General features: G+C 40.4%; 1 protein-coding gene across 1 annotated transcript in view; it reads left to right on the top strand.

Annotated features, from left to right (window-relative positions):
* Positions 1–178: 178 nt before the first annotated feature.
* LOC119264674 (GTPase IMAP family member 7-like) overlaps positions 179–12,500 on the top strand; it is a 31,063-nt gene continuing 18,741 nt past the window's right edge. The window contains exon 1 of the mRNA XM_037543298.1: positions 179–293. Coding sequence (XP_037399195.1) covers positions 179–293 — 115 coding nt within the window. The remainder of the gene's footprint in view (positions 294–12,500) is intronic.

Here is a 12,500-nt window from a genome sequence, read left to right on the forward strand (position 1 = left end):
CTGGCTCAGGATTGATTTAGTCTGTCATACATCCCTTTGCACAGCAGGTGTCACTAGTGAGAACGATCCAATCAGTGAGGCTTCAGGTAATGAACCTTTGGGCTGGAAAGCCCCGTTGATTCATGAAGCCTCGTTTTGCCGTCACTAACTATAATCAATTTGTCAAAACAACTGAAGGATGAGCGGTGGGAACAGGATGATCGGTGGAAACAGGATGATCGGTGGAAACAGGATGATCGGTGGAAACAGGATGATCGGTGGAAACAGGATGATCAGTGGGAACAGGATGATCAGTGGGAACAGGATGCTCCCAAGCTAAATTTTGAGTGTCATGGCAAAGGCTGTGAATACTTATGTACATTGATTTTTTTTAGTTTTTTTAATAATATTTATTTATTATTTTTTTAATAATAAATTTGCAAAACTTTTTTTTACTTTTCTCACAGCACCAACCCAGTGATCTCTTATTTATCCTTTAAATCTTTCCATCTACACGTCTCATTTGCTTAATTGGGCTACGATGGACTGGCTGCCTGTCCACAGTGTTTCCTGCCTTTCGCCCAATGACTGCTGGGATAGGCTTCTTTTTGGTAGATTTAAAATTTCTTTTAAGTAGTTTGGGGGCAATTTCCCCCCCTTTTCCCTCCAGCCCTCTTTTCTTCTCTTTTCCTAAATACCACCTGGGCTAAGTACCATACCAGTCACCCCTCTACAAAGGCATGACAAAAGGCTGCTCTTTGCCATGGCCTTAAGTAGAGGAGTCCACAGGTGTGCCAGGTTGAGCCTAATTAGCCTGAAGGCTTCTGGGAATTGAAGTTTCCTGAACTTGTGGCGCCTCGCCATCATTGCCGTCTGCTGGCACCCGCTGAGCCTTACATATGGAGAAATGCTGTTAAGTTCTCTGGGCCTGTGTTAATCTCAGACAGTAGAAAAGACAGTGAAATTGTGATGAGTCCATGTCTTTCTTTTCCATGAGGTTTATAGTTCCTCCAGCTAGAGGTCTATATCTTAGTTTTTCACTTTGTTGGGCCAAATGAGCTGATTATCCATTTTTGAAAGTCGTGTATTTTATATTTTCATTACATCAGAAGACAGACTACAAGGCTTTAAGATAAAATGCTTCCTCTGTCTTTCATTTCTTTTCCAAGGTTAAATGTCGGTGTTGATCATCACTGAACCCAGATGGCTGCTGTACCATCTATGACGGGTATCATGAGTGCATATAGGTGCATCTTTCTCATATACAACAGGTAAAAGCATGTCATGAAAAAAAGCAGGTAAAACAGGCCTTTAGCAATGAACTTAACTGTGTTTGTGTACTGAACCATGGAAAAGGAAACCAAAGATAATTATCAGTTTCAGTTTCCGTTTACTTGAAATTCATACAAATTCATGTGAAGGCATTGAGAAATTGTTCTCAACAGCCAAACCACAGCTGGGAACACCAAAATAAAAATTGTATAATTATTGTATTGAATCATCAATCATCAGAATATATCAGAAAATAAATGTTTGCAAATAACTACACTGTGTGTATGCGTTTGTGTGGTGTGGTGGTTGGTTAGTATAGTGAGTAACACCTCTGCCTTGTAGACTGGGGTTCAATCCCCATCTGGGTAACCACCCTACACTATACCAATAAGAGTCCTTGGGCAAGACGCCCAACACCATCTTCGCCTCCCTGTGTAAAATGATCAAATTGTAAGTCACCCTGGATAAGAGTGTCAGCCAAATGCCATAAATGTTTGTTCATGCTCTTTGCATGTAGCCAGACCTGCTTCTCCAGGAGTTTTAAAATCCTCTGTTCCACTTTCTGGATTTCAGGAATGTAGACTGCTGCTTCAGGGTGTCTTAGAAGTCTTATAAAAACTCACCGGTCAAATTTAAAAGGTGTAAGATTTGTTGCTCTCCCTCTAGTTGCATAGTTATAATGATCCCTTACAAAGTTTAAAATAATTAAGGTAGTCTGGGCCTTGATTAAAACATTTATAAGAAAATCTCAATTTAATTTACTATTTTCTCTACCAGACGAAAGTTGTTTAAAATGATTTCCATGAACTACTGTACCAAAAATGGCTGCTAATAAAAAATAAATGCTAATTTTAGCCAAAAAAATATTTTGTCCAGTTTGATTTCATGCTTTTCCACCCATAGCACCCCCTGATAACTGATCGTCTAGAACACAACCTAAATAATTTGCTGTTGATTTGTTAGAAATTGGAGCCTGACCTACCTTCACTGTAAAACCCACTAAATTATGTTGCTTACATTGAGACCCAAACAGGATCACCTCCATATTCCCTAAGTAAAGGGACAATTTACTGTGAACCAACCACAATGAAGCCTATTGGATCTCAGTACTTATCTCTATGAAACACTAGCAATGCAGCATAATCCATCAACGTGCCTCCCATTGGGCCTCAGACCACTCTCCCATGCAGTGAAACCTCCTGCAATGCAAATCCTTCCAAGCTGCAAGGCCTCGGACTGTTTCCCCGCGTCACAACGCCATCCATAACACTCCTCTATTCGCCAGGAATCAATTCTGGATGGTGGCTCAAAAGTGCTTCAACAACTTCTCAGCCATTGACGTTGTCTGGCAGCATAAAATCCCAATATACGCCTCAGTGATACCTTCATACATGAGCCAGTCACCCATGGCATGGGCACGGATGTCGGGTTTTGTACCTTTTCTCTGATAAACAAATCTGGCTGGTCTATTTTGTCTTTGACTCAGAGAAGTCAACATCTGTTTCTCCCAAAAACAAGCTGAAATTTGGACCGTCTGGCCACACTTCACATTTCCACTGGCTTCAGACCATTTAGGATGAGCTTAGTGAACTTTGTCTTTGCACAGTAGCGGACTGTGTTGATAACAGTTATCTGAAAGACTTCTGATGCCAATGTAGCTATATTTAACACCGTAACACAGACAGATTCTCATGCAATGCTGTCATGTACATTCAACAGAGCCACATACGCATGTTTTCTACTTGGATACGTGGAATGCATTGCTTTTCTGGTGTAATGGAAGTACAGAAATTGAGTAGTGCTCCCATAGTGTACCAATATACTGATTTATAAGATTTCTTATCTGGTGTAAATCAGTCGCAGACATCGGTGAAATTTCACCTCCGCATTTAACCCATCTGTGAAGTGAAACACCACTTACTCTCTAGTGAGCACACACACACTAGGGGGCAGTGAGCACACTTGCCCAGAGCGGTGGGCAGCCCAATCCACAGCACCCAGGGAGCAGTTGGGGGTTAGGTGTCTTGCTGAAGGACACCTCAGTCATGTGCTGTCGGCTCTGGGGATCAAACCGGCGACCTTCTGGTTACAAGGCTGGGTCCCTAACCTCCAGCCCATGACTGCCCCCAGAGGGCATGTTTTATCTACGGTGATAAGTTTTTAAACGCAGTGTATTTGTCCACAAATTATATAGACTTGATAGTATGAAAAGCAGTGTGTAAACACCTTCCAGGACGTATTTGGATTATGATTAGATAATTCAAACCACATTCAGAGCATCAAAGACGCATCTTGATCTCATTTAACACAAGTGTAAAAAGACAATGCGAAGAAATTACGCGGGTAGAAATGTGTTGAGCACTGACTAGAAGGTGAGAGAATTAACAGTGAAACAGAAGAAAGGGGATATGTGACGTAGGCTTTATCCTCAAACTAAGCCCAGTCGGCACACTGGGCCAATGAAAGTGTGATTTGTACTGCAACAGTGAAAAATATGAAGGAATGTCTGAGCATTTTGCATGTTCTGTGTTTTATAAAGTAGTAACGATATTTTATTAACAGGTAAGACAAAATGAAACCTTTATCTCCCTCCTCTGTTCAAAGTATAAGCAAGTGAATTAGTATTTTAGCCCATTAATGACGGATCATTGCAGTAGAACTACTTCATTATTTGGGGTAAAAACTGTAACATTATAAAACTCTCGAATGATTTTGGTTGACGCTTTGAAAAAGCAGATCTGAACATCTTCATAACTGACTAATTGTTTGAAAGTTATCAGTGTTACCGAAAAAGTTACTGTTACTGATTTTGACTCTTATTGGTACAGTGTAGGGCGGTTACTCAGGTGGGGATTGAACCCCAGTCTACAGCGTAGAAGGCAGAGGTGTTACCCACTACACTAACCAACCACGTTTTGGTAACCGATGGTAACCACAGTTTCCATTTTGTGCTGATGCTTCCCACTCTTGCTGACTTCTGTTTCTAAAGTCTTTTCCTGAACTGTTAACTTTGCCTCAGGGCAGTGCTTGATCAAATTCCTACACATATACGTTAGGCACATATCAAGCGCCCGATCAGGAAGGTGCCTGTTCAAAACCGAAAGTACAGGCCTGACGTCAATCATCTAGCAGTTCTCTGGGTGGTTTAACTCATCGACTACCTGCAGGGCTTTCCCATTCTGACTGTTCTTTAGGAGTTCCTTTGCATAATCTAATGCCTTGGTGTTCCACAGTCAGGTAAGCAGAGGTCCATTCATGATTTTCATGTCGCTAAATCTGTCAAGTGTGGTTGGGAATACTTCCAAACCTGTTCAGACCTGTTCATTCACCATGTGATACTATGCGGTTACTATAATCACAATGGTGTTAGTCGAAACATTGCAGCACAGCACATTTGAGGCTTTTTTCAACAGCTCCACTGTTCTTTATGCAAATTACAAGCTTATTAAAATGAGGCTATACATTACAACCTATAATAATAATTTCCAAAATAATCCTTTGAATTCAGCATCCAGGATATCTGTATCCTACTTTTAGAGGCATTATGTTCATTTATTCCATTTTAAATGGGATGGTTAGCTGTGAAACCTTTTCAAACTCATGGTAATATTTGACGCAGAAATTATATGTTGTTCATAATTGAAATGTTTGATATAAATATCAGAAATCTGGTTTGCATTGTGGTCCATGTAGTTACTGAAGGATAAGCCTTAGTATTCATTAAGCCTGTGATTTTAAGGGGTTAAACTCAATATTTGAGAACCCAGTGGGTGGAGTCCAAAAATCAACCACAACGTCAATGGAGCACAGTTTAGCAAGGGTTTATAAATTAAACCTTTTTTTATTATTATTATTTATTTATTTTCAAGGAAATCTATTAGGTAATGACACATGCTGTAGGGAAGTTGGCCCATGGATTCATCCAGTAATTATATATGTTCATTTTCCATTGCTAGGTGCACTCACAGAACCATGAACCAGATCTTACATGAACTATAAATATCTAGTTGAAATCATTATGTAAAGATGTATATGTAAAACAACAGATGCTGCTTGGTCAGGTTTAGGGGGGCTTTAGGCCCCTCTAAATGTTATTTAACTCACTTTCCCAAATAAAGGTACATTTTACAAATCATCTCATTCATTCTTCATTATTCAACCTTACCATGGCATCTGCAAACTTACAATATCCTGTAAAATCTGGGTGTGACGCGAGGTAGGTGCTGCTGCTGGTCTATTGCAGCGCTGCCTCTGCTGTGCTAACATGAAAAGTGGAGGCCCTGGCTCATATCAGTCGTATCAGACTTCATACATTGAAAACCAAATTATATCAGACCTGGGTGAGGGTCTCGGGTTTTTCAGCTGCCGGAGCTGAAGACATTTTGGCCAAAAGGTCACTGAAGTAAAAATGAGACCTTATTCTAAATGTATAATACAGTGAAACAGTAACCTACAGTATGGATTTTGGACTGTATAGCTGGATGTTCTTCATGCAGTTGAACTCATTGACTACATGTAGGACTTCTGACTCTTCTTTAAGCTTGGCAACTCATTCTCAATGCAATACCAAGCAGCCATTATAATCACATAACGCTGATATACATAACAGATCGCTAAGCAAAACATTGCAGCACTCCACATTACAGACGTCTTTCCACAGTATACCACTGTTCTTGATGCAACTTCCAGGCTTATAAAATAGGACGTATATTTGTCATGTTTGACGACGAAACAGTGAAGCTGTAAGTAACAACAATCATTAATAACACTTTCTTAAATGGATTTGTGGCGTGGTGGGTAGCCCTGTCGCCTCCCAGCGAGGAGGGTCTGGGTTCGATTCCGTGACTGGGGTCCTCTCTGTGTGTCTGCGTGGGTTTCCTCCGGGTTCTCCGGTTTCCTCCCACAGTCCAAAGACATGCAGTCAGGCCAATTGGAGATGCCATATTTCCCCTAGGTGTGTCTGTCTGTCTGCCCTGCGATGGGCTGGTGTCCAAGAGAAAGAAGCTGAAGGAGACTGATTGAAGAAGCAGATCTGATGGAGGTTAGCGATCAAGAAGAAAGCAAGGGAAAGTTGTTTTAAGCTTTCAGTTCAAATTAATACTGAATTTAACTGAATATAACTGAGAAAATGTCTTTGTCGGTATGACCATGAAATTCTGTGACCTAGCTTGTTAAACATGCCTGTAGAGCAAATTCACATGTATCAGCTTATCTGAGAGAGGAGATAGCAACGCTTGATATTTTTGCTACATCTGTGCCTGTTGAATGGATATCGTGCTTCAGTTAGACTAGTTTTGTGCTTAATACAAACGTCACAGAGACGTACTGTGTTTTGATCTGTCCATATTATCCAATACAGTGTACTTGTGTTAAGAATTTGATGAGTTTGATTCTTAGTTGTACGATATTTAAAATATATAATGTCTCTCCACAGCGTCAGCTCTAAGGATTGTCCTCCTGGGTGAGAATGGACCAGTAAAACATTCAGCTGGACGCACCATCCTGGGCAGAGAGGCATTATTATTAAGATTTGTCCTTGAGAAACTTGTAGGAACAGAGGAGGGTAGAAACATCTCACTCAACATCCTAAGGCTGTTCAATACATCACGTTCTGAAGAAGATCTGAAAGCTGAAATAGAGCAGTGTGCCTCACTGTCCTTGTGTGATCCAGCTGGTGATCAGACTGGGGAGACGTACAGAGGAGAAGGACACTGGGAATACACAAATGGACTGAAAAGAACTTTTCCAAAGAAGGTCTAAAAAGTCTTCAGTTGCTCACATCAGGTGAGGAGTATCTGAAAAGATAACAGTGCAGCAAACTGGATGACAACACTACACTAATAATAACAATAATTTACAGTAATAGCAGAAATTTTCAATATGAACAGTGAAATGCATCACATTATCAGAGAGGAGCAGAAGAGACAAAAAAAAGAGAAAATAGGGTTAACTGTAAAGCAAGTAATATATGCTTTTCTAAGCTTCTTGAACGTTCATGTTCAAGCACTGAAGGTAATAGCAATGTTTGCTATAATAGCTGAAATCTTTCCATCGGCTCTGAAGGGTTTCGGAGTTGGGTTGATAATTATTGCAATATTTTCTTCAATAGGAATTTTGACAGAGTCTTGGATGTGTTTCATTTTGCAGGGGGCTTTGATCTTCTGGGGTTCAGGTATCATTGGTTCACTGATTGGGTGGTACTCATTCACAAAATTGCACAGAAATTAATGTGCGCTGTTTACTGGAGGAAAAACATTAAGAGACTAACACAGGAAGAAACAGCTAATCAGTTCAACTTAACAGGCACTTCATGTGGTTAGACGCAATTAAATATAATAACAGTGGTAATAAAGTAATAAAGGTAATGATCCTGGTAATTAAGGTCTGTGGGACAGTGTGGAGAAGGTTAACTGTCCATGTACAAAAGATATATATATATTTTAAGGTGTACTTTTGTGTCAATGTTTGCCAAGTACTAAACTCTGCATTGTTGTCAATATTAAGAAAAGTGTTGTAAGTGTTTCCTATTAAATCTATGCAATGTGAGAGTTAGAACATTGTGAGATAAACAGAAAATGCATTCGAGGAGAACATGTGTTTGAGCTTCATGGTGAAAAAATGTTATCTGTAAAAGAGAAAATCATTTTTGCTCATGAAACCAAAGTATATTGGATATTTAAAGTAAAAAAACACATTTTGTATATCATGTCAAACGTATAACTGCAATAACAAAGTTCTGAAATAAATCATTTGCTTACATTTCTAGTTCTGAAAGCATTTGATGATTGAAACATCAGTTGGTGTAAGGGTTCAGCCTGCACTACCTGCCAGCAAGGCGGCCAGCAGAGGGCGACAGCGGCAAGGTGCCAGTAATCAAGACTAACTTGAGGCACCTGGAAGCCTTCGTATATAAGGTGCTGGCAAACACCAGTGTTTGTCACACCTTTATAGAGGGGGTGACCGGTACGACACTTCCAAGAAAAGAAAAGAGAAGAGAAGAAAAGAACAGAACAGGAAAGGAAATAAAAAACAGAACAGAGAAAGATAAAAAAAAAAGAGAGAGAGAGAAAGAAATCCAAGCCTCGAAAGGCTTGGATCAAGTGAAGCCCGCCAACCTCCGCAGTCACGGTGGCGGCGTCTTTGTGTTGATTTCGCCTTTCTAAGTCTCTTTTGTTTGAGCACGTCGTCTCACTCACATGGTGCAGCGGCAGCACGGACCGTCGACCATCACAGCGCTGGTTGAATTCTCGGTCCGAGCGCTTCTTCAGTGGCGGTGGTGACTTCGTTTTCCGTCGCCCGTTACGTTTTTGTTGGGCTTCAGTTCTGCGCTTGGTTCCACCCCCCGCCGTCCCGTAGCAGTTGCAGTAATAAATAGCGAGGCTAATGTTGTCACGATTGGCTCCTCCCACTCCTCCATGTGCTTTGTGTTTTGGCCTTCCACGTGCATTTGTTGTGATTCTGTCTCGGTCCTGCCCCTTGTTTTCTTGACTCCACCCCAATTCGCTCCTCCTGTTTTCCATCTGCGCCGTGTAAACCATTGCTACCCTTGTTTGTATTTAAGCCCTGTGTTTGCTGCTCTTTGTGTTGGATGTGTTGTACGTTCTGTGCGACGTGTGTTGTTTGGATCGTGTGTTTCTTACACTATGCCAGTTCCCCGTTCTCTACGTGTTGGCTCTATGACTCTGGATTGTCTCGACCCTGATTCTGGATTTGCCCTGAATAAATCTTTCTGGTCTCCGCATGTGCGTCCGCCTCCTCATCGCTCCTCATTACAGAAAGACCAGCCACCAAAGGACGCAGCAAGAAAGCAAGACTCCAGTTTGTGGGTGGATATTATGTTGTAAGATTTGAGCCTCTTATTTCTGCAATTCTTACAAAAAGTGTAAAAAGACTATTTTTAAAATCACTTTTACTGTTATACATACTATGTACGTTATTTTGGATCAACTGGAAAATTAACCAATTGTTTGAGTAATTAGAGCCTGTTAATAATATCTTACCATTTTATTAGCTAGTTACCGCATCAGTTACTAACTAATATTTAAATATATTCTCAGGGCACACAGTAACCTATTTGAGAAGATATAAGAATTCTTATTCTTAATCCAGTAAGAAGAGCATCAATATGGCAAATACTACTGGCAAGAGGGTGTGTGTGTGTTTGTGTGTGTGTGTGTGTGTGTTTTCATTTAATAAGAAAATGTGATTTACCAATATTTCCAAGGTACATCTTAATTGCATCTTCTCTGACCAACATTTCTGATAAGACAAACAAAAAACAAACAAGCAAATAAATGAACAAATAGCTCCGCTGCTTTTTACATGAATCTTTAGACTTATGGTAGATGTTTATCTCTGAAAAAAAGTGCTTCAGTAACAGTTCACCATAGTTTCTTATTAAGCCAGTAACTAACCCTGATTTTCTGTATTTCTATATAACTTTATTTAATAGACAAGGTAAGCAAATCCACTTCAAGACCAGCAGAGAGAGCTGATGGGAACTCGGTGTTGCACTGAATGGGTGGAGTGTTGGAGAGTTGTTTCGCTTATTGTGGACATGTGCAGGCTAAGAGTGTGTGTGTGTGTGTGTGTGTGTGTGTGTGTGTGTGTGTGTGTGTGTGTGTGCGTGCAAGCACAGGGGGGGAAAGTTGTTCTGTTGACAGCGAAACAACTTCCACAGTGAAATGACGTGGCAGGTACTTTTTTACTATGAGAAACTGCCATTGAAAACTACACACTGTGCTCTCCCAGAGAGGAAACTGAAGAGGTGGAGGTAAGACGACAAGCCATAGTATCTGAGCTTAGCAATAGAAATACTGTGACATCAAAAGTCACTGTAAAATCCAAGAGCACCGCTCCAACTAGTTTCCTGTCATCAATATGTGTCAATCATTGATCAGTCATGTGTACTAATGCAGTGCTAGTAGAGCGTCCTGGTCTAAACACATGCCATACATTTATAAGTAGTTTCTACTGAAATAAATTAATATTTGGAGGACGTATCTTCTCCAATAACTTACTAATCTCAGGAATTACTCTAATACATTCTACAATTGGACACAGTAAAACCTGCTTTTCCATTTGTGATATTATACTCTTTTCCATCAATTGCAGAAACCAGGTACCAGGTAGTGTATCTGGTTCATTTCAGCATATAATGATGAACAGGACGCTCTACTGTATAAACACTGTACAAAGTTACACTTTATTTTATACTTTTGTTACCAATATATTACCACAACATAACAAAGAACTTACCAGTAAACATGCCAAGTAATATGTGAAGAATTACTGTACTTGAATAAAGGAACTTACTCTGTTAATTATGCATGTATTTACTGAAATGCTGAATCATTAAAAACTGAAATATCTGGTATTTCTCACATTAGTTACTCTGTACTTACATAATTGCAAATTATACACCAAATATTACTAGAAAGTAGCAGATATTTGCCATTAAATTCTGAATAAGTACCATCATACCTCATACTTTCATATAAGTTAAGTGATACTTTATTAATTCCACCTCTGCATTTAACGCATCCATTAAGTGAAACACCACATACACACTAGTGAATAGACACACACACTAGGGGGCAGTGAGCACACTTGGCCAGAGCGGTGGGCAGCCCTATCCACTGCGCCTGGGGAGCAGTTGGGGGTTACGAGTCTTGCTCGAGGACACCTCAGTCACCTCAGTCGGCTCTGGGGATTGAACCAGCGACCTTCTGGTCACAGGGCCAGATCCCTGACCTCCAGCCCATGACTGCCCCTATAGTTACTGAGTATGTGCAAAATATATATAAGAAAACTGCATAAATATTTCATATTTGATGGAATAAAATTCCAATTTCTGACAATAATCAAACATGATGACAACATTCATAATAAAACGTGTATACATCGGGCATTGGAAAGTGTCCCTACCTCAGAAAAAGCCCCTGAGAATTTGAGTGTTGGAAAGTACCAGAACTTTTCTAAGCAGCAGAGGTCTTCATAATGAACCCTTTGAAGTTTAAGCCAGAGGCAGGCCACTGTATAAGCAGGTGTTTGATGAGCACCAAGGAAGGTTCTTGTTCTTCTCCTGAATAAGCACCCATGTTTGTGGTATACACTCCCTCTCTTTCTCTTTCTCTTTCTCTTTCACTCTACCTCCAGCAGTGGCCACAAACCCTCCTCCTGGAGTTCTAGTGTTTATAATAAAACTTTGTATAAAAGTTTTAATTTAGTTCTAACCTGTATCTCTCATCCTTCCCCTCATGCATCTGATCCAGCCAGTCAAGGACTTCTGAAGAAGGTGAAGATGCTGGAGAAGGTGTGGCAGGTTGTGGTTTGAACTACAGTCCACAAGAAGGAAGATCTGCAGGACCAGGTTTAGTGACTTGCATCCATCAGAAGGCTTTTAAGTTAACTTGGGGAAGAAGCCCCCCAAAATAATATGCATATGTAATAAATGTCTTTTTATTGGCTGAATAAAAAAGACTATACAGAATAAGAGGGCGATTCATTTTTAGAAATATTTGCTGGCAGCAGGACCCATCTTCCCCAGACCCGCCTTATCAAGTCTGGGCACAGATATTTGGTGGGCCCCTATCTACCCAGCTTTTTGAAGTGGTCAGTGAATTTTGTATGATATCACAAGAACTAATTAGTGTCTGCTATTCCACAGCTGTGATCTTCAACCACTGGAACCGTCCTCCTCACTGTGCAGAGTGTCTGTATAGACATATAGACGTTCGTCCTCTTCCCTGCAGATTCTTAACATTTCCAGTTGCTTTAAAATCTGACAGTGGAAATGGGCTTTTTTAACTGTGTGGCTATTTTCCTGTAGCTACTTAACCCGGTTGGTTCAAGGCATCACAGCAAGAATAGAAAGTCATGAGTGTTGCTGTAAACGTCTGTTAAAGGTGCTGGCTTGAGAGACCGTGTTAGTTTGACAGGCCAAGTCTAAACGGATAACTTAGTTGAAATAAAAATCATATTTACATGCATGCAAAATGGGATGGGGCTGGTGTGATTGCCACAGTTACAGATGCCAGCAAGAAAGCCACACAAGGCCTCAGGACCTGCCAGCACTTCATTTGATCTCAGTTTTGCCATTATATGTTTATCTTTGCAACCTGTGATCACATGTTCAGTCTTTAAAATGCTTCACTGAGCATGCTTGCGTTCATGAAATCCAATTCAACGTGTTTTGTGTGTTTTCTGGGTCCAATACATTGATCATCATTGCTGTTTTATTGCTGGCC

This window comes from Pygocentrus nattereri, chromosome 12, assembly GCF_015220715.1.
Source record: "Pygocentrus nattereri isolate fPygNat1 chromosome 12, fPygNat1.pri, whole genome shotgun sequence".
NCBI classification, from domain to species: domain Eukaryota; kingdom Metazoa; phylum Chordata; class Actinopteri; order Characiformes; family Serrasalmidae; genus Pygocentrus; species Pygocentrus nattereri.